Here is a 27547-nt window from a genome sequence, read left to right as displayed (position 1 = left end):
AGAGTATGGTGTAACACCAGGTCCTATCCACTGAACCAGAACCGGTTTCGGTTTAAGTTTCGTTTTTGACGTGCTGCATTTTCTTCACGTTTACATTTTAATAATAATAACTAATAGTTTAGTTTTTCCTGTGACTTATTTGCAGTATGATAAATGGTAGGAGCATAATATACGCTCCCAATGTTTTGTTGGTCTTTTTTTGTAGTTTTATTTATTTATTTATTTTTGTATATTGAGATCTATGACGTCATCAAATACTCGAGTTCTACTCGGGTTTTATTATGTTAATGTCGAGTTTAAAAAGTATATACTCGTTCAACCCCTATCCAGTGGTCAAGAAAAGTACTACACACAAAATAAATTAACAAACGTTTCTTCTTAAATTTGACGACAATTACTAATTATTGTCAAATTTCAAACAATATTTTGTTTATCGCAATAATTTCTGACACAATCGCCCAGCAATTTTTTTTTATTGTGACAGGCCTAATGATTACCTCTTTTAAGTCTGGTTTAAATCACAATAGTCCCTCGTTTTTCGCGGGGGATCCGTATCCTGAAGCCTTGCGATAAGTGTAAAACCGCAAAGTAGGGATAGTAGTACAAGTAGTAGTAGTTTATTTTAGTGTGTGTGTGTGTGTGTGTGTGTGTATGTATATATATATATGTGTATATATATATGTGTGTATATATATATATGTGTGTGTATATATATATATATTTGTATATATATACATGTGTGTATATATATATATATATGTGTGTGTGTATATGTATTTGTATATATGTGTATGTATATATATATATATATATATATATATGAAGGCATTTTAAACCCTTCCCACTCTATTGCAATTTCAAAACAATGTTTCTAAGCTCTAAACGCTTTACAAGAGCACAGAATGTCATGCTTTCAGCCACCTGCAAGCGTTCTTGGCCACGCCCACTTCTCTGTTCTGCACGGGGAACAGCTGATCAGCTGCATCAGGAAGTTTATCCTGCAGTGTGGGCTGTACAAAGGTGCAGCAGGTGCTAAATAATTTAAAACAATTTATTTTAAATAAAAATTTCATGACGATCGTGCAGCTCATCCATCAAATCAGCCAGTTGTGTGTCATGTCCAATCTTTTTTTTTTGAAAAACCGCGATAGAGCGAGTCCACGAAAAACGAACCGCAAAGTAGCGAGGGACAGTATTCTTCATATACATGGTGCATATGAAGAAATTAGGATATATTCACGACTCAGTTGCCCTGACTCAGTCCATAAACTTCACAAGTGCACATTTTGGGTCGCACAATCTTCTACAAGGAATGAAGTGAACCAGAGGACAATATTTATTTTTCAGGTCTCTCTTGTAAATGAGTCCTCGAGGCTCAATGGGATTTACCTGTATAAATAAAGGTTGATTGATTTAAATCTTGATGTCTTGTGACACTAACAGGTGTCTACTCAACTCATCCTCCACCTGAAGTTAAGTTTTTTTTTTCAATTGTGGCTTTTTAATTTAATTTAAGTTTTATTTGTTGTCATTACTGTATGTTCCAACACAATGATGAAATTAGTTCTCTGCATTTAACCCATCGCACCTGGGATACACCCAGGTGGAGCAGTGGGCAGCTATGTAAGCACCCGGGGAGCAATTAGGTTTCATGCTCAAAGACACCACGACGTAGGTATGGCTGGGGGTCGAACCTGGGTCTTTCGGATTCCGGGTCGGCTGCCCTGCCTCTACCCCATTGCAGTTTCACACCAACAGCGTTTTTTATTCCACTGTGGTTTGAGTTACTTGTGATTTTTGTGTAAGACCGCCCCTTGATGAGGTTTTAACATTGAAATGATGTGATTTAATAACGAGAACAGGTCAAAGTTTGACTTCATGTGTTCTATTTTAACTCATAATTCGTAACAAATTGTTAGTATGCAACAAGGTGAGGAACATATTCACCTTTCTTGGTTGAAAGGTGTTTATATTATTTATTTTTCTAATTTGCACAAAAAAATGTTTTTTTTTTTTTAAGAACTTTATGCACAAATTATATTATTTCTGCTAAAGTTGTATATGTTAAGACAACATAAATGATGGACAACGCGTTGTAGAAGTTCGACTTGTATTACAATAAAATAACAAACGAGTTTATCTATAAACGGCGATTGGCCATTCAGATTATCCATAAAGTTTGTGAAGGATTTTCTACTGCAGTGTTGACGTGAAACTTGTCCTTTCTGGAAACAAAGCATTGTAAATACTGAACTTATGATTCATGTTATCCTTTGATTATAAATGCCACTGCTGCTTATCTCGACCCAAATAAGGGACCTGTGGTGCAAGATTTGTGCAAAAGTACCACATGGTAAAACATTACTAAACTAAAGCTTTAGTAAATATAAAACATGTTGGACTGCCTTGTGAAACACACAAGTTTTTAATATAAAATCTTTCTATTTAATGATGTCTGATTATTATCTTAGAGACATTTGTTTCCATTCTTGCATCTCTGTCAGCAGTTTGCAGTCGACCAAACGTCCAAACAGTAAATGACACATCGATACAGCCAAACTTAAAGGAATAAGACAACACTCAGAGCAATCTTTGTTCTGAGAATTGGGACAAGCCATTCATGAGAGAATCAAGCAAACAGCTTCTCCTCTACTATTAAATTCTATAAAAAAAAAAAAATTGTATACTTGTTAGGAATGTGCGATATGGCATAAAATTCATATCACGATATGTATTGTGAAGGGTGGCGATAACGATATCGCAATATGTTTTGGGTATAAAATTTGATAGGAATTTTTCAAAAAGCATCGGGTGTCCTTTTGCTATCATATATTTTGAATTAGGAAAATTCCACTACTAGGTCCAGAGTTTTTAAATAATAAACAAATCAATTATTAGGCTTCTTGCTTGTAGTGCAAAACAGTGCAAAATATATAAAATGTAGTTTTAGCCATATGTTTTAAACAAAAGAATATGTTGTTAACAGTTTCCAGTCTCACTTAAGAAATGAACAGCAACAGAGCAGCATTTTACACTGAAACACTTCACCCTCCAAACCTCTAGTGGGCGACTCCTTCTGCTTTAATGGAGAGCTGACACAAAATGAGTCTGTGGCTTTGACCAGAGGGTCTCGCGGTAAAATCACACAACACAGCGTTCTTTTCACAGATCAGAGAGCAGGTTTCTCTAAAGCTGACCAACGCTTACTTTAACTTTCCATGGAAAAAAACAACAAAACTTTCGATGGAACACAGCGTTTTGCGCATGCGTCCGAATACGGCAACACTACGGCAAGTCGGCTGTAGTTAGCTTGCAGCTTCGCTACTTAGCTCTCGAAGAAAAGACTTTAACGCCACTTGCGCACAGTTTTCAACTAAAAACAAGTAACGATTAAACTGACAACTCTGATTTTACTTCAGACACAGCATTACTGCGGTTAGCCGGTAGAAGACAGATCTCTATCTTAGGCTAAATTTCTATAGTTTCTACCGTGTATACCGTATATATCGCGCATTCCTAATTCTGAGTTTAGCGTGTTTCTTAGTTTACATCTTAGATCCTTACTTCTGTTTCTTTTTCAATTATATTATTTCTGTTGTTGGGTGAAACTGGGACCCTGTGTACACAATTTCGTTCCACCTCATGTACCACATGCGATGCGAATGACAAATAAAGAAGCTTGAACTTGAAATTTCCACCATCTAAAACAGCTCAAACTTCAAACCGTTACCAGCTCAGACGAACACTAAGTAATTTCACACTATCTTACTTTTGTATACAATCATTGTTTTCATTCACTTTATTTTCCCAACTGAAATACATTTGTGTTCGATTTACTAACTGCAGGCTCTGTGTTAAAATATCCTATACTTTGCCAGGAGTTATTCTGTCACTTCCACAGTTTTTCCCCTCTATATTTTGGCTAATAAAAATATTTTTAACAGGAAAAAGATACGCACCTTTTGCTTTTGAAATTACTTTTTACTGCGGGTCATTATTAATATATGACTGGATCAATTCAGCTGCTTCACTGCTCGCAGTTTTGTTGTACAACATGAAGTTTGTTCAGTTGAGAAAGTGGTTCAATGTAAACAAACGTCTCCAGTTAATGCAATGAGGTGTAAAAATATTCCACGTCACATTTACTCAAACTGCTACAAAGGTTTGTTTACAATGTTTCAGCTGTTTCTTCAATGGGCCATGCTCAAAAGACCTTAACGCCTCCATCAATGTCTTCCTGGTTCTCTAAATTGATAACACTTATCATTATCCACTGGAGGTAAGATACTGACTACTGATAACCACTCTACATAACCCCATTAAAATTTATTGCACTTTTAAAACCATATTTATGCCTCAATAGGATAAAATTGCAATAAGATTAAAAGGTTCTACATATTAAGAAGTAAATTAGTGTATTAAAAACAGTTTATTTTTCTTTATGATTAAGTGCTACACAGTTGATCAGAATTAAAACCACATTTAATGTTCAGGTTGATTTTACCTCCTCCCCTTAACGTAAAGCCGAGGTCGAGGTTTATCACCTCCTTACATGCAGCCGTTGCATCATACTTTATGACTTTTACCGAAGAACATGTGTGTAAATGTCAGCTTTAAAAACGTCTCGCAAACATCCAGAGGATTTACGAACCGGACGGTTCACGTAAAGACATCTGCGTTTGAACTGTCAACAAGGAGGGGAACTCCACATGGAGTTTCACGTGACTGCAGCGTCCAAGAAAGTATTTTTCACTTTGCTGATCAGCTGATTGAAAACCGAGTGCTCATTCCTCTCATTTCAACAACTCCTATCTTGATCTTTGAAACCAAACAAGAATGTTTTACTAAGATAAGACAGGGTACGCTTAGCCTTGCAGAACAGCGCACAGAAACTCAAATTGGCGTTAAAACTAACAAATCCTGAGCCGGGTCAAGCTTTAGGTCTGCGCTGCTACTTAAGGTCTTAGTTACTTCCGTGCTCTTGAGCAGAAATAACATCTAAGTTGTGTTTTTAGTGTCTAAATCCAGATTCCCACACCCTCACAAAGTCTGCTTGCGCTCCTGTTTCTCATTTGTATCGAGGGTTTGAATATGTTGCTCATGCAGATCTGGAGGGCAAAATGCAAAGCAGATTTCTGTGAAACCAGAGCAACTTCATCTTCTCAGAAACCTTCAATCAGCAAGTTGATGAATTAAATATAGGCTCGGTGAATAAAAGGCCCATGAGCTCTGCTACACATCAGTGATCGGGGCTTTAGTTGCCATTGAGAAAACAAAATAATGTCCTTTGTATTGCATGACGAGAAGAAGCTAAAATATATTTTTAAGTTTTATTATCTTGAATACAGTATAGATTACAGGTTCTGTGTGACAGCTGTTTGATAAAAAAGGGCCATCATAGTTAACAGTTACTCATATAATCACAATAATTTGGAATAACAGTCAGCATTGCCACAATCTGTATTGATGCGCAAATTATAAAATCTCTAATTGAGTATGCTTCCCTAAAAAAAAACCTAAATATGTATTGAATTAATACTAAATGACTTTATTTCTTAACTGACTTTGTTCATCTAACCCTCGTTAACGAAGAGTTTAGAGCCCTTTCCATAACAATTACTCCTTCATAATAAAATCATCAGTTGTGTAAATTTATCTGGAAACTTCAAAATAATCCAGGTAAAAAAATCCAGCAAAGTTAAGTCAGGTCATCTGGACGGTTTCTTTTTGTTGAGATGTTTTGTCTTTCATCCAAAGGACTTCATCAGTATGACGAGCCACAACAAACTCAGTCCCATAAGCAGCACCTTCACATAGCAGACCAACCAGTTTGATGGTGATAAGATGGTTTCAGGCTGCCTCAGATGAGTCGGCGGTGGAGAGGGCGAACTCCAGAAACTATCTTATCATCAAACTGGTTGGCCCTCTATGTGCGTGTTCTACTTATGGGACTGATTTCGTTGTGGCTCTTCAGACTGATGAAGTCCTTTGGATGAAAGATGAAACATTTCAACATAAATAAACTGTCCAGAGAACCTGACATAGCTGGAAACATTTGCAAATGCAGCTCAATGATCTCCTGATTAGACCCAACGTCAGTGATAAAGTTCCGGAAATGAACTTAGTGCTCACACACTGGTCCTTATTTCTGTTATTATATTACCAACCTCAGACGAAAGCAAAGCTCTGCTCTGTGGAAGCAAACTTTAATTCACCAGCAGTCTTCAGCCCAACCGTGTGCACACGACCGTTTTTCAACAGGAAACGGGCAAAGTTGCTTTCTCTGCTTTTAAACATTTTGTTGTTGCGCGGACGTTTGTGCTACTTTATTTAGCCGTGCTCTTATGTTTGTAGCGATGGCTGGCAGGTGGAGCGGGAATATTTGAAGAGAAATAAAACGAGTACCAGCGAATGTGAAGAGTGTGTTTAGTTTCAGTGCCCATCCATGCTTCCTGCAGCTTGTGAGCTCAGATGAGGGTGCCCTGCAGTCAGCTTTATCTTTTTATTTTGACTGGTTTGGTGTTTATTAAACCTCCAAACTCAACCTGCCTCTATCCAATTTCTTCATCTCGCTTATAATTGAATCCTACTTTTGAATTGTGGCATTTTAAACCTCTTGTTGGCTATGTGAGGACAACATTCATGGTAGTTTACATCTTCTGCAGAAAGTGTGCACATGCACTGCAGGTTGGATAAACAGCCACTAACCCCTTTTATTGACACAACTTTTTTTAGCTTTGTCTGTATTGTTGCATAACAGTGTAAAAAGAGCAGCTTGCTGTTTCATGCTTGTCTACTGTTTTTTTTATTTATTTTTTATTAATCACACACTGACAGCCAGCTCAGGTTGACTCTCACTTTCTCAGTTTAATCCCACTGGAAAACAAAAGCCGCATGATAAACACAACATCTACCATCATTCAGCTCCGTTTCCCCACACAGGGCCTTCTTATAAAGCTCAGTATCAGCCACATGAAACTAGAGAAATTGTATTTCCTGCGAAAATGCAGTGTGAATGCTTATTGCTGAAGAACTTGCTGAAAAACCGCTGAAATTAGCTAAAACCATGCTGAAATGTAGCTGGAATGGAACAAGCCTAAGTTAGCAGAATAAAGTAGAAATAACACATATTTGCTGAATTTGGTTTAAAGAAGCAGAAATGAGCACAGAAACGAGTAAATTGGCAAAAAAAAAAAAAAAAGCTGAAATTAGCTAAAAATACCTGAAAAGTAGCTCAAAAGGCAGGATGAAGCTTAAAACATCAGAAGAAGGTGGAGTGAGCACAGTTGTGCCCAATTAGACTTAAAGAAGCAGAAATGAGCACAAAAAGTAGAAATTATATGAAAAAGGCAGAAATTTGAAAAAACAAAAACAAAAACAGCTGAATAGAAGCTAGAGAAGTAGAAAGAAGATTAAATTACCAGAAGGAAGTGGAGGGAGCACATTTTTGCTGAATTAGGCAGAAAAAAGTTGAAATGAGTGCAAAAAAAATGTGGATTTAATGGAAACCGCTGAAGTAAGCATGAAAAACAGCTAAATAGTAGCTGAAATAGCAGAAAAAGCTGAAACTAGCAAAAATAAGCTGAAAAGAGCATAACGAGTTGAAATTAGCAGAAAGAAGTTAGAAGAAGCTCAAAAATGTTGTAGTTAGCTGAAAGAATCAGAAAGGAGCTCAAAACAGCTGAAATTAGCTGGAAAAAAAAGCTTAAATTTGCAGAAGAAAGCTGAAAGAAGCTGAACCAGAACAAAACGTGAAAGGAGCAGTAAAAGGTTGTAAACACATCTAAAGATATGAAGGATGAAAATGAGCTCAATTCATTTTCTATGAGAAAAAAAAAAAAGGCAGAAAAGGCTAAATGTTTCAAAAAGCTGAAGTGACACCAATACCGAAATCATAGCACCCTTCTCCTGAAAGAGCTGAATGTTTTGATATAATTTGTTGAAATAGCTCAAAAGTTGTGTAACGAGAAAGATGCTGAAAAACGCGTGGAAGAAAAATGCATCTCCATAGTGTGAATGCTTCATAAACATTCACACTATTAATCGTCTATAAACACAGCGAGAGCTGCAGGGGAGAAACTTCTCAATGCTTTCTCACACGTTTCTTTCCTGCCTGCATTAAGGCCTTGTTACGAGCCAACGTCAACTTGAACATGTGCAAGCTTGCTGCGATACTCCCCTCACTCCAAACATTTGAGTGTTTGCTGACTGGCTGCCGTGACATATACTCAATAAGACTTTGCAATGTTTGCCAAGTCTTTTACCTCGAGTCACCTCGTCTTGTCCCTGCTGGGAAGTGGTTCTGCAGAAACCACTGCTGGAGATGCAGGAGGGAGATGTGGCTAATGGGGCTGGCTTGTAGTAGTTACGTAAAACAAGTTTGTGTGGATTTATAAGCATGAATAGAGTATTTGAGTGGGCAGAAATTAGCCTCCTTTTTGGAGAACATTAATAGGTTCCCTGGATTCAGCTGCAGATGTTCTTTTTTTAAAGAAACCCAGCCTGTTTGAGTTTGAAACTCAAACCCTCTGGGCTTGACCCCTGAGTCTAAAAGTCTGAACACTCATAAACTTTAGTTCCAAAATACAAAAAGTGTCCGGCTCCCAGACTCTCATTGGTAGAATGACTCCCATAAAATAAACTTTATTGCTTACTGAAAATATAAAGTGTGCAGTGGAGTAACGTCGCTAAACTTCAGACCTCATGAAGCTTTAGCACAAAAACACAAGTCAGACGCCTGCATATCTTCTGTCTGTCTTCTTTTGTGAAGCCTGCATTGAGACGTGGTGCATTCTGCTGGGCTTCCCTGACTCTGTTATTTTTACTTCAGTTTTCCACACTTAGTTACATGACTACAGATACTTAATATTCTGAGCTAATATGAAGCTGTAACTAATGTAACTTTTTCACAATGAGAAAAACAGAACAGGTTTGATCCTGCAGAAATTGTGCACCTTCTATCAGCTCCTGTGAGAAAAGAGAAAGGAGCTGCTGATGACTCAAATTTCTACAATTATGACTCAGCTTGAAGCTTGCTACCTTCCAGGGTCGTTGACATTAAAATTCTGATTGTTTTAGTGGAGTAGACCTGTTGTGAAATGAAGCCATGTGTGGAAAGAATAGTGTGAATGTTTATGAAGCATTCACACTATTGTGATCCATTTTTCTTCCGTACATTTTTCAGCATCTTATTTTTTCCACAGTTTTTGCGCTATTTCAACGAATCATAAACCAAAACGTTCATCTCGTTCAGGAGAAGGGTGCTATGACTTTTGGTATTCGTGTAACTTTAGCGTTTTGAAATATTTAGCCTTTTTCGCCATTTTTTCTTAATAGAAAATGAACTGAGCTCATTTTACATCCTTCATATCTTTTAGATGTGTTTACAACCTTTTACTGCTCCTTTCACATTTTGCTCTGGTTCAGCTTCTTTCAGCTTCCTTGTGCAAATTTAAACCTTTTTCAGCTACTTTCAACTAATTTCATCTGTTTTGCACTTCTTTATTTTTCTTTTTGACCTTTTTCTAACTTCTTTCTGCTAATATCAGTTTGTTATGCTCCTTTCAGTTTATTTCTGCGAGTTTCAGCTTTATCTGCTTTTTCAGCTACTATTTAGCTGCTTTTAATACTAATTTTAGCCTTTTTAGTTAATTCCACATTTTTTTGCACTCATTTCAACTTTAACTTTAATTCAGCAAAAGTGTACTCTTCCTTCTGGCAACTTAAACCTCTCTTTGCCTTTTTGCTACTTTTCAGCTGTTTTTTGATCATTTCAGCTTTTTTCAGATAATTTCCACTTTTCATGCTCATTTCTGCTTCTTTCAGTCTAATTGGGGAAACATTCTCTTTCTGTTTTTTTTGTTGTTGTAATTTAAGCTTGTTCTACAGTTTCAGCTAGCTTTTTAGCATTTTTTTAACCTAATTTCAGCTGTTTTCAGATAAATTCAAGTTTTTCATGTTAATTTCTGCTCCTTTCAGTCTAATTAACTTATCTCTGCTAATTTCAGCTGGTTATGCTCCTTTCAGCTTTTTTCTGCTAGTTTCAACTTTTTTCTGCTCCTTCAGCTACTATTTAGCTTTTTTATGCTAATTTAGGGTTTTTCAGCTAATTCCACATTTTAAGCTCATTTCAGCTCTTTCCACTTCCTTCTGGTAGTTTAAGCTTGTTTCAGCCTTTCAGCTACTTTTCAACTATTTTTGGCTAATTTCATTTTTTTTTTTTGCTTGATTCCAAGTTTTTGTCCTCATTTCTGTTTATTCAAACCTAATTCAGCAAATATGTATTTTTTCTGCTAATTTAGGCTTGTTCTTCCATTTCAGCTACATTTCAACATGTTTTTTTTTTTTTTTAGCACATTTCAGCTGTTTTTCAGCAAGTTCTGCAAAAAGCATTCATTCAAGCATTTTCGCAGGAAATGCAATTTCTCTACTTAAAGTTGAATGCTTGTGGTTTCAGATCTCTGAGTGAGTGTTGAAGTTGATTTTGATGCTTTTTACACCCAGTTGCACTAAAATGTTTTGGCTTTGTTATTCCAAGAACATGATACGAGAGACAAGTAAGAAAAATAGAAATTATAGGTTTGGGGATTTGCAGAATTCATTATCAGCACACCTCACAGGAAACTTTAAAATGCTACAGTTTGATCATTTAAGTTTTTTCATTTGTGCTAAAATAAAATTTTGGGAAAAGTTGACATGTTTGTACAGGTTTATAAAGTTACATTTAAGGTCCAGTTTTAACAGTTCTGGGTTTATTTAGGGATTTTATATTCTGTACAGAACCGTCCCGTCAGCAGATGATCGTCCATGTTTATCAGATTGCAGCTGATACTCGTATCCTTCACGCTGTGCTCAGACACAGATGTGTATCTCAGCCCTGAATGCCGTTGTGTTTTTGTTTTGTAAACATGCCTTTTTTTTTTTTCTCCGACCACTTTTTGCATCTTAAACATTTCAAGATATGTGTTATTCAAGTGATTTATACGACAGAGCTTTTAGGGCCATGCTAAAAAAAAAAGAGCCATAAAATTAGGAGAATAAATGTGAATAAAGTCGTAGTATTACGAGAATAAAGTCGTACAAGACTTTTTCTTTTTTTACAGCTCTCGTTTATTTATTTTTTCCACGAGTCGGCTCCACGACGCGACCTGTCAATCAATCCAGTAGGCGTGTCGGCAAATGACCAATCCGAAGCTAAATGCTCCTTACCTGCAGAGCTGCGGTGCAGCCCATCAGAGTCTGTAATGGGAATGTGCGATATATACGGTACACGGTAGAAACGATAGAGATTTAGCCTACGATAGAGATCTGTCTTCTACCGGCTAACTGCAGTAATGCTGTGTCTGAAGTAAAATCAGAGTTGTCAGTTTAATCGTTACTTGTTTTTAGTTGAAAACTGCGCAGGTGGCGTTAAAGTCTTTTTTCGAGAGCTAAGTAGCGAAGCTACAAGCTAACTACGCCCGGCTTGCCATAGTGTTGCCGTATTCGGACGCATGCGCAAAACGCTGAGTTCCATCTAAAGTTTTTTTTTTCCGTCGAAAGTTAAAGTAAGCGTTGGTCAGCTTTAGAGAAACCTGCTCTCTGATCTGTGAAAAGAACGCTGTGTTGTGTGATTTTACTGCGAGACCCTCTGGTCAAAGCCACAGACTCATTTTGTGTCAGTTCTCAATTAAAGCAGAAGGAGTCGCCCACTAGAGGTTTGGAGGGTGAAGTGTTTCAGTGTAAAATGCTGCTCTGTTGCTGTTCATTTCTTAAGTGAGAATATTGGAAACTGTTAAGAGTTAACAACATATTTTTTTGTTTAAAACATAAGGCAAAAGCTACATTTGATATCTTTTGTACTGTTTTGCACTATAAGAAAGAAGCCTAATACTTGATTTGTTTATTATTTAAAAACTCTCTGGACCTAGTATTGGAATTTTCCTAATTCAAAATATATGATGGCAAAAGGACTCCCGATGCTTTTTTTTTTGGAAAGTTTTATTACAAAAACGTGTTGCGATATATATCGTTATCGCCACCCTTCACAATACATATCGTGATATGAATTTTATTCCATATCGCACATTCCTATTCTGTAAGCAGACTATAAGTCCTGATACTGATAATCTGATGCTGATGTGCTAACAGATTAACTATCTCCTTATTTGTAAAACCAATACCAAAGTATAACTTAAGATGCTCAACATTCTTCATTTCACCACAGTTAAAATGCAGTAAGCTCTGCTTTATCGTGTCGGAGTTTGAATAATATTATGACTCATTTAGCTTCGAATTGGTCATTTGCTGACATGCCTACTGGATTGATTGACAGGTCGCATCGTGGACCCGACTCATGGGGAAAAAAACAACCACAAGAGCTGCAAAAAGACTCGTACGACTTTATTCTCGTAATATTATGGCTTTTAATTATTTTATTTCTTAGCCTGGCTCTAAAGCTCTGTTGTAGTTTTCTCCTCTTTGAGAGTTTGAGAAAGAAACTGCACGTTTGAGCAAACAAGAATGGCCTGCAGGTACTTTGACCTTGCCCTTTATTTTCTCTCTGCTTCAGCACAGGGACGTCTCATTGGCTGTTTTGCGTAGGTGTGTGTCGTGTGGAGGAAAATTAAGCTTTTTCAACTTCCCCAAGTCCGTTCCTGCAAAGACGGTTTGTGTCAAGTTTGTTTGGAGTGACAGCAGGCTATTTGGAGACCTGTTGGATTTGAGATGAACGGTGATTAGGGCTGAAATAAAGAAATGGAAAACTCATTAAACAAGCAAATAAATAAATAAATACCACCAGTCAGAATGGCGAACTCTGCAGCTTAAAGTTTGTATGTTCTGTCTTTCTGTCCAACCCACCAGGCTCAGAATCCATCTTTGTCTGTCTATAATTTCAGCCTCCTTATAGACACTAATTTACTCTGGATTCTGTTGGTTTGGGCTTTTTGCCACACAAAATAAGCTGTATAAGCATGTTTCCTGTTACTAAACTTCCCTCCCCCATAAACCAGTTTAGATCCCCCCTGGCGAGGCCCAGCTCATACATTCACCACCTCTGTCCTGAAGGTAGATGCAAGTCTTAATCTTTGCACAATTTCTTGTATGAGAATGAAAGCCTTACATAACGAGGCTGACCAGCACTTCCCATGCCCATCACGTCTGCTTCTCACATCCTGAATGCTGCACTGGTGTGCCGTTTCCCTCCCTCTGGCTTCGTAAATCTGAGCTTTGTCACTATGACAAAAGGTAGGGGGGGGCAGCTTGAACGCTGTAATCTCTAGTGCAGACAATTTCCTGAGCAGAAGTGTTCACAAAAACCCAACATGTTGTAAAGAGGCAACTTTGTAATATGACTGTGTCCAAGATTTCTGTGTAAATGGTTGATTTTACAACACAATGGGGCATAAATTCTGCTCTACGTCGACTTGTTTCAACTAAATTGCATCTGTGTTTTTGCAGCAGCTCTGTATCCCAGTTTAACCTTCCCTGTTCAGACATTCCTCTCAGTGGGAGACCTCCGCTGCGCCATGAGAATATGAAAAAGTGAGACGTGATGAGGGCTGATCTATCTCGTGCCCTTGTGAGCCTGTCTGACTTTATGTGCCTCTAAAAAAAAATTTATATGCTCTGAAAAGTCTTTTTTTTTAATGCGGCAGCAGTTTAATTGAGATGATTCTGGATTTAATGACCACATTTTTTTGTTGCACAGACATAAATGATGCGGTCATTGAGAAATATGACTGTAAACAAGAGCACTTTCTCACTTTTTTTAGATAAATATTAAAGCTTTTAGCACCAGTTACAGTTTTGGGCAGATTCTAATGACTGTTTTGTAAGTTAGATTGTTAACTCATTCATTTGTTTAAAAAAAATTTTTTTTTTTAAACTGTGCATCTACAACAAATTAACATTTCTTGTCAAGATGGCAGCCACAGCTAATTGACATTCAAACAGAACAGTCTCAGTGAATTTTACAGATTCTGAGCTAAAGTTGGTGTGGTACTGAGTCATCCTCAACACACTCGTCTGATATTGCAATATAATGATGGTGCAGATCATGCAAAACTGTATTTTCATGGTTTTATAAGAAAAAAATCATAAAAGGCATCGATGGTGTGCATTATTTAAAGAAATGATAGGCCTTTAACTTCTAATCATGTTTTTCCATGCTGAAAGCATTTTCAGTTATTTTTACTAACAAATATATTGGCTTACTAATCACTATACAGTAGTCCCTTGCTAATTTGCGGTTTGTTTATTGCAGTTTTTCAAAATAAGATTGGACATGACCAACAATTGACTGATTGATGGATGAGCCGCACGATCGGCATAGGATTTTTATTTAAAATAAATTATTTTAAATTATGTGGCACCTTGTGCAGCCTACACTGCAGGATAAGCTTCCTCCTGCAGCTGGTCAGCTGTTTGTGCAAAGTGGAGAAGTGGGCGTGGCCAAGAACGCTTGCAGGAGGCAAAGAGCAGCCGAGACAGAGAGCTGAAATCATGACATGCTGTGCTTTTTTAGAGCGTTTAGAGTTTAGAAACATTGTTTAGAATACTGCAAGAGTGTGGGAAGGCTTTAAAACGCCTTAATATATATATAAAGGCCGAGACGACACATGGTTTGAGAGGGGGATGAAGGAAGTAATTTGTAAAATGAGAGAAACCATCTTTGAACAGAGGAGGAGGTCTCAGATTTCAGCTTTCAAAAACTTATAATGCAGCTTTAGGCCTGATAGCCAGTCATTTTCACACCTATCAGGAGTTCCAGCCATGTCACCAGAGTGGCTCCTCTGTGTCTCAGACTAAAGATGCTAACGAACCCCTATTGTGAGTAGTGATAAGGCAATCTGCATATGTATTTAGCTTAGCTCAGCTTTATAACTCGAACCCCATACTCTGTTCTTTGAAATGAGAAGGCTCCTCAGAGGAGAAGCGAAACGTCTTCTGTTACAAATAAAGTCCTTTTTTTTTTAATATATAATCTTTTTGTAATATACTTGTACTGCCATTCCTACTTTGTAGTTTTTCACTTATCGCGGGGCTAACGGGTGCGGATCCTCCGCGATAAACGAGGACTGCTCTATACTATAATTTGTTGATGGGGTTATGTAGAGTTTAAGAAGTTGACATTTTAGAGTAAAGTCTAATAATTATATGTAATTAAGTAAAACTTTATATATCACTTCTCAAGATAAAAATCGCAAAGTGCTTCTACAAACAAAATAACAAAAGCACAAAACAAATTTAAGCAAAATCAGATGAAAAAAATTAGTTTTTAGCTAGTCTTTAAGGAGCCACAGAAGAAAAGGCTCTGTCTCCTTTAATTTTGTCTGGGGGACGATCAGCAGGTCTTGATCACAGGACCTCAAAGCCCTGATCGAGGTGTAGGGATGGAAAAGTTCTGAGATGTAAATTGGAGTCTGTCCATGCAGAGCTCGCCAAGTCAAAACCAGAATCTTGAAATCCATTGGAGTTGCTTTAGAAGTGGAGATATGACAACATTTTAAAGAACCAGTCAGGAGGAGTCTAGCAGCAGCATTTTGTACAGACTGCAACCGGTCTAGGGAGGTTTTGGTTAAACAGCGCACGACAAAAATCCAGGTGAGACGAAACAACGCATAATATTTCCAATTCTGGATGAGAAACAATACGGCTAAGCTTGGCAATATCTCACAAATGGTAGAAACAAGAACAAACCAGAGACTTTCCATGATTTTCCAGAGTAAAACCTGAGTCGAAGGTTATCCCAAAGTTTCTAACTGAAGATTTAACAAAATAACCGAGAGGCCCAAGGATCTGCTTTATCATTAGTTGTTTTGTCTGGTGCAAAGATGATTACTTCAGTTTTTTCTATTTAGCTGGAGAAAACTTTAATTCATCCAGCTTTTAATTGAATCCAGACAGTTAAGTAAAACTTATAGTTTCGAAACTTCATTTGGAAGAAAAGAAATATACAACTGGATATCATCAGATTATTGAAATCTTTTTAAAAAAAATTTATTTGCATCTGGCACCAGCCAGAGCCGTTCATCTTTTGAGGTTGTCAAAACATACATTTTTTCTGTTTTCTATCAAGAAGCTCTTAAGAAGTTTTCAGAATATCTGCAACAAATGTCATCTCAGACTTGAGGATGAGCTGAAGAGATCGCAGCGATTAAAAGTCGAGCTTTCTTTGACCTCGTAAAGCTTTTTTTATTTTTTATCATAAAGTTAGAGATGGGGTTAGCAGAGTAGTTGCAGCTGATTGTTTTGTCATTGACAGCCCCTCAAATTCATGTTTAAATCTGTTTTATTAGAAATGTATTATAGTGTTTACGCTAATCTTGAATTCCCCAATGTTTTAAATCCTAGAATCTGTTTCTGCAGGTATAACAGTAGTTTGGGCTGTTTCTTTGCGCTGTAACGATCTGTAGGTCGTGATGGATGTCCAGTAAATGCTCGAACTGAAGCGGATCTGCTTATTTTCAGCATCTTCACATCCACCTCATACAGACTCTGCCCTGTGCATTTTCCTCAACAAATCAGAACAACACTTTGATCCTCCCCCTGTTTGATGACAGAAAAGAATCACTGCAGGCAAGAGCACAAAGCAGGAGAGAAAGAAATGGCTGACTTATGTACAGCATCCCTGCATGGCACGTATGTTATTACTTGGGTGTTGCCATCGCTGCTCCAGATGTAGTTATTAAAAATTAATGCAGTGCGGCGTATCGGCTCATCGTGGAGGTATGAGGTGTGGGAAGAGATTTGGTGGAAGCAAAGCTACTTAGTGTCGGAGACAAAGCTCTTTGTCATGGTAAAGATTGAACCACGCACCGTCAGACAAAGAGTCTTTCATTTAAAATTTCAGACTGAAAGAGCCGTCTGATTCAACCCTTGGAAACTGACGCTCTGCACACAAAACGGAGTGCATCATTTTTACGAAAATACAAAGAAGTACTACAAAGTTACGTTTTAAAGTGAGCACGTTTAAATTGCAAAGCCGGAAATATTTTAGATTTTTTTTTTTTTAATCACTGTAGTCTTTGTTAAATTTATGCAGCATCTTCAGTTCTGAAATATCTGCTTACCCAAAACTTTATTTGTATTTCTGACAGTAGTCCCTCGTTTATTGCTGGTGGTTGGGACCACGCACCCGCGATAAGTGTAAAACTGCAAAGTAGGGATACAGTAGTTCAAGTTCAAGTACACTTTATTGTCATTGCCATCTCGTGCTACATGAAATGGAACAAAATTATGTACACAAGTAGTAGTAGTAAGTAGTAGTTTATTTTAGTATAAATATTAAGGCATTTTAAACCTTTCACACACTATTGCAATATCCCTAACAATTTTTTAAACTCTAAACGCTCTAAAAGAGCACAGCATGTCATGATCTCTGCTCTCTGCCACCAGCTGCACTCTGCCATCTGCTAGGGCTCTTGGCCACGCCCACTTTTCCACTACAGAGAAGATCTAACGCTGCAGGAGGAGGCTTATTCTGCAGCTGTTGGCTGCACACAGGTACAGCAGTTGCTAAATAATTTAAAATAATTTATTTTAAATAAAATTTCCATGCCGATCGTGCGGCTCATCTATAAATCAGCCATTTGTGTGTCATGTCCAATCCTATTTTGAAAAACCGCGATAGAGCGATTCCGTGAAAAACAAACCGCGAAGTAGCGGAGGAACTACTGTATAGAAATATTTTCTTTCTTTTTATTGAGTCAAATTTTTGATGACAACAACTCTTCAGCAGAAAGGCTCAAATATTGTGTTTGCTCTTATTACGATGACCTGGATCCCAGCTTAGTCTTCACGGGAGAAGAAAAACTAGAGAATTATTACACTTGGCGATATTTTCTGCTCGTAAATTAATGTTCAGAGTCAGAATGTCTTTATCGTCATAATACGCAAGTACAATGAGATTAAGAGCCACTCCTTTTTTCAGTGCAAAACGTGCTTAAGAAAAACACACTAAAAATATTAAACTGTAACATAATATAGATATAAAGCACTATGAAAGTAAAAAAAATACGTTATTTCACAATTATGTAAATTTGAATATTGCACAGGCAGCACGGTGGCGCAACTGGTAGAGCTGCTGCCTCTCAGCGAGCAGGTCCTTGGTTCAAACCCCGGTCCAGGGGCCTTTCTGGGTGGAGTTTGCATGTTCTCTCCGTGCATGCGTGGGTTTTCTCCGGGTACTCCGGTTTCCTCCCACAGACCAAAAACATGCATGTTAGGCTGATTGGTAACTCTAAATTGTCCCTAGGTGTGAGTGAGAGAGTGAATGGTTGTTTGTCTCGTTTGTCTCTATGTGTCCCTGTGATGGACTTGCGACCCGTCCAGGGTGTACCCCGCCCCTCGCACAGTGATTGCTGGACATGGGCACCGGCGACCCCCGTGACCCAAAATGGAATAAGCGGGTAAAGATATGGATGGATGGATGGATGGATGGATGGATGGATGGATGAATATTGCACATTATGGATATTAGTGAAGTAGTTAAGAGGTGATTGAGAGTATGAGATGTCAGTAGTATTGCACAATAGATGTCCATGGGTTTGGGAAGTTAGGTTGATATATAGATTCATAAATAATTTAAACATTTGTGGTTGTTGATCAAGTTTCGCCACCATCCGAAATAAAACGGCTTCATAATTTCAAGTTTGTGCACGACGTGCAGAAAAGCTTTAAATCCTATTAACTGTAGTTTGAGCCATGGCACAAGTTATTTTTAATAATTATTTTGAAACAAAAACATGCTAACCAACAAAAATAAGAATATTTTGGCTGTTTGGAGACGTTGCTAATCATCTGCTGTGTAACTTAACTTCCTAATGTTGTGTTTAGTGAGCATTTTGAAAACCTGTTCTGATAATAGAAACATTGAAGTGAATTAAATTAACATTGTGCTAAGTTTCAATTTTTGAGGGGGAAAATGTTTTTGCCATATGTGTAATTACATCATGAACCCACAAATATTCAAAAGAATCTCCTCCAGCTTCATCTCCAGTTTTAGCTTCTCTCCATTGGCTCCCTGTCAAGTCCAGAATAGAATTCAAAATTTTCTAGCTTACAAAGCTCTCAACAACCTAGCTCCATCTTATACTAAAGATCTTATTGTTCCATATTTTCCTAACAGAACGCTTCACTCTCAGACTGCAGGCTTACTTGCGGTTCCTAGAGTTTCCAAAAGAAGATTAGGAAGATCTTTCAGTTATCAGGCTCCTCTCTTGTGGAACAACTTCCAGTTTCTGTCCATGAGGCTGACACATTGTCCAGTTTTAAGACTGGGCTTAAGACTTTCCTTTTTGATAAATCCTATATTTAGTGTTGGCTTGTTATGCTGCTATAGGCTTAGACTACTGGACAAATTGATTTGCTTGAAGTTGAATTGATTCTTAAAATGAATTGTTACAATTGAAGAGAAATTATTTCTATCTTAACATAATTCTTGACCTGCCATTGTGTATCTGTTCTTCTCAAACACAGCCAGTCAAAGCAGATGGCCGCTTGTCCTGAGCCTGGTTCTGCTGAAGGTTTCTTCCTCATGAGGGAGTTTTTCTTTCCGCTGTCGCCCTCATGCTTGCTCAAAATGAGAGTTCTGTGATGGAGTTAAACTCAAAGCGGTCTGCTCCTCAGATAATAATTTTTATATATGAATGTTTCTGTTCAATATCCTGAGATAACTTCTGTTGTGACTTGGCGCTATATAAATAAACTGAACTGATCTGAATTGATAGATTTTGACGTTGTTGCACTGTACGATTAAATTAACGTGGAGGCTTAATGTTTTTTTTGTTGCAGATTATAGGTTATATTTGACATTGTGACAGTTCATTTGATACTTTAAGTGGTATTTTTCCTGCTGGCGGTGAACCGAGCTTGTCAAATCATGCTGAAAAACATGTCAGCGGGAGTGTACAGGAATAAACAGAGTTGTGATGTAATGAGGGGTTTGTGGGACCGGCCTTGGAGATCCAGTTTTATCCAGCTGAGATGCAGATACAGCAAACCTCAGAATAGATGTTTTGTTGTGTTGACACAAACTCATGATTCTTAAACCTGCAGCCACACTCTGAACCCACCTCTCTTCTAACAACCAATCAGAGCCCAGCATTGTGGGCGCTGTTTGTGTCTCACGCTACCACGGCCAAGCAGCAGAACTCAATAAACCCACAGGGACACGAAGACTGGGACAATATCTAGGAAGATAAAACGTATTTGATTCGTAAAACAGCTGACGTGGTTTCTTCTGGACAGGTATTGAAGTAAAGGAAGTCCCTTCGCTGTTAACAAGTCTGAGCGTTGTGTTTCAGCACCGTAAAACCGTTAATCAGATTATCATCTCTAAGTGAGTGGGAGTAGTAAGATTATTTGTCACGTTTACAGCGTGCGTAAAGAAATCCCTGCAGTGAGCACTACAGCCACACCGCAGGATAAAAATCAAACCAAAGTGGAAAAAAACTTTTATTTTCTCAGCTGTGGCTGGTTTGTCATGAAGTTATCTGTAGAGTTTGAAAAGCCACAGTTTAAACTTAATAAAGCAGCTTTTGCTCTGAACGCTTTGTTGTCTGCTTGTTTGACTCTTGTGTGGTACAGAAACTTCGTTTAGCTACAGTCACCATTAAATTGGTGATAAAGCTGTGATGCACTGCAGGAGTGAACTGTCACTTATGTGGGTGGAGAGACGCCTGAACAATAATAACTAGAATTGCTGCACCACCTTCGAGCTTTACTGAAAACAATACTTGCATATGAGGCTCCTGATGCATGCTCAATAATCCAGGTAGATAGATCTAACAAGGTTGAGTCAAGTCTTTTGGACAAAAGATGAAACATTTCAACTAACAAGAACCCGTCCAGAGGACCTGAATCAACCTTGTTAGATACGTATAAGGCTCTTTCTGAACACAGTTCTGAAAAATGGCGGCACAGTCCGTCTTTATGCTGCCTCTGGCCGTTGATAAATCACAGATGGAGCTGGCCTCCTCCTGCGCAGATGTGAGCGTTCTCAAATAAAGCGAGCCGCAGAACTCCGCTGTGTCGATGTGGGGCGCAACACGCTAAACGTGCGACAGATGTTTCCCTCGTATTGTTTTTAAAACATGAACAATTAACGTTTAGCGGTTTTCTTTGTGGTTAACTGAACTGCTGTGGGATTGGTTCCCTTGGTAATAAACCCGTTTGTTGTTTAATTCTGCATTAAGGTGGTGGCACAGACCAGACGCCATGCCTTCATCACATTATTGAGCCACAAAGCTGGCTTACCTGTATCATGGGGAATGTTTTGCCTCTGTTACTACCTCGCTTCACGGCACAAAGCACATCAGGAGTTGGTTGACTTTGACCCCTCGCCATCTTGGTTCATTCATAAGTGTTTTTGTGAAAGAGCCTGCACATTTTTAATAAACAACTTTCAAAACTGGAATAAATAATGTTCAACACAAATTTGTGCTTGTGACAATAGACAGAGAGGAAACATACTTTACATGAGCTGCTGCCGACCCATCTTTTGGCTGATCATGTCCACTAATTTGGTTTTATTTTAATAATTTGTGATATTTTTCTATCCCAGCTGACTTTATTTAAATAAATCTGAATGCTTATAAGTATTAAGCCAGCAAGCATTACAGTTATTTAATATTTTAAGCAAATATAGTCAAGTAATTCAGAGTATTTAAATGATCTTTTGGCTTTTAAAGCATTAATGGACCATCATGGAGCTTTGATAAGTTCCAAAATTCATCTGGTATGGAACTCAAAGGGTCTGAGTCTTCAGCCAAGAAATTAAAAGTTTCTGTAGCAACAGAAGGAAATAGGATCACATGATTTCAAAAATTAACTTTCTGAGAATTTCAGTAAAACCTGTTCAATATTTCAAAGAAGTGGAATAATTACCGTACTTTCCGGTGTATAAGTCACAGTTTGTTGCATAGATTTGTCAGTCCTGCGACTTATATACTGCTTATATACATACTTTTTTTTTTTCCAAGTCCATAACGCAATTTTTGACTGACGCTTTGAATTTCGAAGAACTGCAACAGCGAGTCCTCCCGTGCGTGCTCGCTTCATTCAGCTGGTGCAGGCGTAGGAACGCTGGAGAGCTAGCAGCTCCGGCCGCGATGGATGGATGGATGGATGGATGGATGGATGGATGGATGGATGGATGGATGGCACCCGCCCAGGTGAAATGAAGCGGTTTTGCCCATTAAATAAATGCGACGGGTCAGCGGTGACGCATAATAAATGCGACTTATACGCTGAAGTGACTTATATGTTTTTTTTCCTCTTCATGATACTTTTTGTGACTGATGTGATTTATACGTCGGAAAATATGGTACAAAACCTGCGACATGTTTCATTGTATTAGACAACATGAAATGTTATGAATCTAAGTGTACACAAAGATGCACCCAAAATGAAAGAAGTATGTTTAAGATAAAGAAAAACAGTCTAGCAGCATTTCTCATCATCCATTCCTTCATGGTTCATAGAACACCTCGACTCCTAACACATCCAGTAGGATTTTATGATGCCAACTGTTAGTTGTGGAGTAATTACCTGTAGCTGATTAAAGAACACCTCCTGGGTGCACTTTGAGTGGTAATATTACCCCAGTACCAGGGTCAGTCTCCCATTAAAACAAGCCATAGTGGGAAAAGCTTGCTGCTACAAGAGATTATAATCACTCAAACATAAGACCCTGCATCTCCGTGCATCATAAGGTTTGTCAAACTTATTCTTAAGATTGACTCATAAATAGGCCCAGTGTTTTTATTCTTTACTATAATGAAATTATGGTCCCAACATATTTGCTTTTAAAAGGATGAAAACATGAAGGAGCATAGCAGTATCTAAAAGTGCAAGGAGAGGAAAGCATGGAACCAGCTGGGACCCTGAAGTCAAGATAGAAATGAGTTTTGAAGGCATGTACACATTTCGAACGAGGCGCACAAGAGAGTGAGTGGGCAAAAAAATAAATACAAAGCAGACAAAATAAACTGAAAGAAATGTTCTAATGTGCACCATGGGGGATGGAGTTAATGTTTTGGTTGAATGATCCTTATTAGGACATCTTAAGGCCTTTCAAGTTAGATCAATTTGAACAGTTTTTACTGTTTTTCAGTCTTTATGAACCTGTATGTGTACTTTTACTACAACATACAAGTAATCAGAAAATCCTTTAGGTAGTTGGAAGTGATGCCTTCTGGTTTTAAAGCAGAGCACGGTGCAGGTTTAATACAAACTGGGGGTCTTTTATTATTGCAGTAGACTGTGATCATCATTACCGTGGTCTATGATTCCAGACAGACCTCCTGACACTTCACTGCTGTGGCGTTATTGTAGCAGGAGGTTATGTCAGGTCCGCCGAGCTCAGGCAGTACTTTGCTGTGATGGGCTGTCTTTTAGCTCTTTGCTACAGTGCTGCCTTTTGCGGTGTTGGAGCCTTGGGCTGTCAGATTATAGACCCGTCCAGCCTCATCTCTCCTCACCACTTCAGTCGGCTTCATTTGTTTCTTTGGTAATTTAGAACCACCGCCTCCATCTTGTTATCTCTCTAAATCCCTCATTCACAGTCCCCACACTTCTCCCCCTATGTCGACTGCCTGCTAATCTGTCTTTCTATTTTTTTTCCCGGACAAAAGCTGCTGCTCATCCTTTCGCCTCTTTTTACTTTTCATCATGTTATAGCCGGCTGGTGGCATTTGATATCTCCCATCTGTCTGCTCTGATGCTTTGTCAGGCATTAATGGATGAAAACTGAACTGTACATAGTACATAGTACATTACTGTCCTCTTTTTTTCCCAATCGTTCACTTTTTTGTCAATGGAGCGTCCAAAGTCATAATCCAGTGAATGTATTGCTTAGGGCTTTTAGTAGATATAACCATAGCAGGGGGTGAGCTCCAGTAATACCAGAGCATATTTGTTTGTGAGTTTTGGATGCTTTGCAACTTTGTCTTCAAATACAGAATTTACAGACGCAACTCGCAGTCCAACATTTCAAGATGCCAACCCAATGGGTTTTAAAGAACCTGGACTGGTCTGGCATGTCCTTTAGCATTACATAAATTTGTAATTTGTGTTTTTGAAATGGGAATTATACCTACAGAATGGAAATTTCCACCTGGCTTTGTTTTGTGTATAGCCACTATAAAACTATATTTAAAAAAAGGTTTTGCATCATTAGATACCTTCTCATGACCTGATATGAAAGCTATCAATATGGCTACTTGCGTACACTGAGATTTGGGTGCATAAATAAGCAAAGTCAAAGTTTCTTTACTGTTATTCGCACCACATGTGGTACATGTGGTGGAACAAAATTGTGTACACAGGGTCCCAGTTACATCCAATAAAAGTATAAAATGTAAAAGGAAAACAATAATAAGATCTAAAATATGAACTAAGAAAAACGTTAACCAAAAATACTAGGGGTGTAACAATACATCAATTTAAATCGATATATCGATTGAACGATTAATGATTCAATTATATCGTGGCAAAACTAAAACATCGATTCATATCGTCATGTTTAAAATGCGCTTTTATTTTGAAATTTCCAAGGCACGTCTGCGTCACCATTTCCATGCGTGGCTGCGCTCTGCGGCCGCCTCAGCAACAGGCAGACGAGGCAGAAAACACAGATAATGAAATTCACTCTCGTGCTAGATTTAAATATGCCGCATGCAACAGGTGCCTGTGTGAGTTATAATACTCAGGGAACACAACAAATTTGTCCGTTCATCTGAAGAAGAAACACGGCATTGATAGCCATGTTATGTAAGCTCAGTATCTATTTTTGTTTCTTTATAACTGAAAGGTAATCAGGACACGTTTAAAAAATGCAATTAAACATGAGAAATGTGAGACTGTACCGAATAGGTCTTTTTTTTTTTAAATTAAGAAAAAATGTTTGTTTTTTTAATTTAAATGCCTGGTGCCTGTTATAACAGAAATAAAATGGTTAAATCAAATTTGAGTTGTTTAAATAAATTTATTTACATGTAAATGAGATGGGCATTTGATATCGCAATATATTGATCACAGACTTGTGAATCTAATAGAATCAAAAATCGTATTGTGACAGACTTTGTGATATTGAGAAAAATCGTATCGTCATACAAACAAATCAATATATCATATCGTGGTAAAGCTGGTGATTTACACCCCTAAAAAATACACTAATTACTAGTAGTACAAAAACAATATTCCGAACAGCAGCATGAACATGAGTCTGTGTGAGCAGATGAACACGCATGAACACAGCAACATGAAACAGATCAGCAGCAACATGAAACAGATCAGCAGCAACTTGATGTGATTTTTTTTCACAGTGATTATTCTGGTTAGATATTCATGAGTCTTAACAGCCACAGGGTAGAAGCTGCTCCCCAGTCTAGTGGTTCTACACTTAATGCTCCTCAACCTCCTGCCTGAGGAGAGTGGGGCAAAAAGTGTGTGTGCTGGGTGAGTGGGGTCCTTCATGATGCAAGTGACCCTCTTCCTACATCTGGAAGTGTAGATGTCTGGTGAAGGCTGCACAGAAGATGTTGGAGTCAGCCTCCCCACCATCACACTCTTTACAAAGCTTTTCTTTCTGCAGCTGTGCTGCCTCCATGCCACACGTTGATGCTGGAGCCTAAGCTTGTGCCTTATTTATGTCTGTTTTTGTTTGAATAAAATAATTGTTTTAAAAGTTCATTTGATAAAATGTCATTTTAAGACCATTTTAATGTAAGTAATTGTTCATTATAAAAAGTGTGCCTTCTCCTACGTCAGTGAACTATTGTTCTGTTCGGGGAATATAGTTTCTATATAAATATAACTACAGCCATTCATCTTCAGTTAACGTGTTGACTCGAACGTGCAGCCTTATTAAAGAAAGCTGTATGGAAATGTAAGATTTATGACGTGCAACATGTTGTGTCTGTGTCCTTTCAGGTCAGCCAAGGTAATGTCCCAGGTGTGGAGAGCGCCTCTCTGGCCATGGACACAGAGGAAGGTGTTGAGGTGGTGTGGAACGAAGTTCTCTTCTCTGATAAGAAGGTCTTCAAAGCCCAGGAGGTACCATGACTGTGCAGCTTAGCAGAGCAGTTTTGTCACATTGATGGTTCCTCTACCGGTTGCCACTTTGTGTCTTTGTATAATGAATTTTTTAAACACATTATTTGACATTTCTGTACAGATATTTTTATAAACCACATATAAAAAGGAACTTAGCCTTTCTCATGTTGCCCACAGCTTTGCTTTATGCACTGATATGTACAATACATGTTTTTCTACTAGAGTTGCCACCTGCTGGTCAGTAAAAACGCACTTTGACAATGGCTTCGCTTCTCAGACTCAGAGGCTGTTTTCATACGCAGCCTAATGTGACAACTTAACAGATAATCCCACAGTTAATTTAAAAATGCTTTCGTTCAGCCAAAATTAATGTTGTTGATGGAATCTAAATAAAAAAAAATTCCTGCAAGTCATTCTAGTTGATTAACAGCTTCTATTTTTTAGCATTTATGCTTATATAATTACACAATCATTTTAATTATGATTTGCTGGTTAGCTTTATTGCTTGAGGCTTGCAGGCTCTTGCGTGACGTGACTGCTTTTTGTTTGTTGCGCAGGAGAAAATCAAAGAGATGTTCGAGAACTTGATGCAGGTTGAACACCCCAACATAGTCAAGTTTCACAAGTACTGGCTGGACATGAAGGAGAGCCAGGCTCGGGTGAGAAATTCATTCTTTCTCCCCCTTTTCTTACCGGTTTTCTTTGAATACTTTGCATGAAGCATCTCTTTGTTTTTCTTCCATGCAGGTGATTTTCATCACTGAATATATGTCATCAGGCAGTCTGAAGCAGTTCCTGAAGAAGACAAAGAAGAACCACAAGACCATGAATGTGAAGGTCGTTATTTTTACTCTGGTCATATAATTTGCTGAGCTGGCGTGTAGTCTTAGTCTTATGGTGGTAATTAAAGGAACTGCAGTTCAGTCACAGTTTAGACCCATATTTCCTGCAGGATTAGAGATTATGTAACATCCTGGTGGCTCAATCTGTTCAGTCGTGTACCTTTTTTATGTATATGAGATATTTTTCTTCCTATTTATCAGCCTGTAATCCATATAATCACTCATAACGAACAACAAGCCTATTTAAATGCTGTTTCAGACTGGGCATTTTCTCATTGTTTCTTTCTGTAGCCATTTCTTTATTTTTGATTTCAGGCCTGGAAGAGATGGTGCACCCAGATTCTGTCGGCGCTCAGGTACTGATGGATTTCCTCCAAAGGAGTCTGACAGAGACGCCTGTTATTACAGAGCGAGCTTTAATAATATGTTTTCTCGCAGTTATCTGCACTCCTGCGACCCTCCAATAATCCACGGCAACCTGACGTGCGACACAATCTTCATCCAGCACAACGGCCTCATCAAGATCGGCTCAGGTCTGCTCCCAGCAGGGCTTTCTCTGACACTACACCTAGTTTTCTTCACCCTTAATGTTGACTAACTTTTAATTCAGTTCTTTTCAGTTTATTTATATAGTGCCAAGTCACAACAGAAGTCATCTCAGGACA

General features: G+C 38.2%; 1 protein-coding gene across 1 annotated transcript in view; it reads left to right on the top strand.

The window, feature by feature from the left end:
* Positions 1-27547, top strand: part of nrbp2b (nuclear receptor binding protein 2b) — a gene marked incomplete in the record, with an annotated part of 61593 nt that overhangs the window by 13802 nt on the left and 20244 nt on the right. Inside the window, 5 exon segments of the mRNA XM_037694357.1 lie at positions 25918-26040; positions 26598-26699; positions 26788-26877; positions 27198-27238; positions 27321-27415. Coding sequence (XP_037550285.1) covers positions 25918-26040; positions 26598-26699; positions 26788-26877; positions 27198-27238; positions 27321-27415 — 451 coding nt within the window.

The sequence above is a fragment of the Nematolebias whitei genome, chromosome 20 (genome assembly GCF_014905685.2).
Source record: "Nematolebias whitei isolate Nwh7 chromosome 20, NemWhi1, whole genome shotgun sequence".
NCBI classification, from domain to species: Eukaryota; Metazoa; Chordata; class Actinopteri; order Cyprinodontiformes; family Rivulidae; genus Nematolebias; species Nematolebias whitei.
This window is presented reverse-complemented; position numbering and strand designations above follow the sequence as displayed.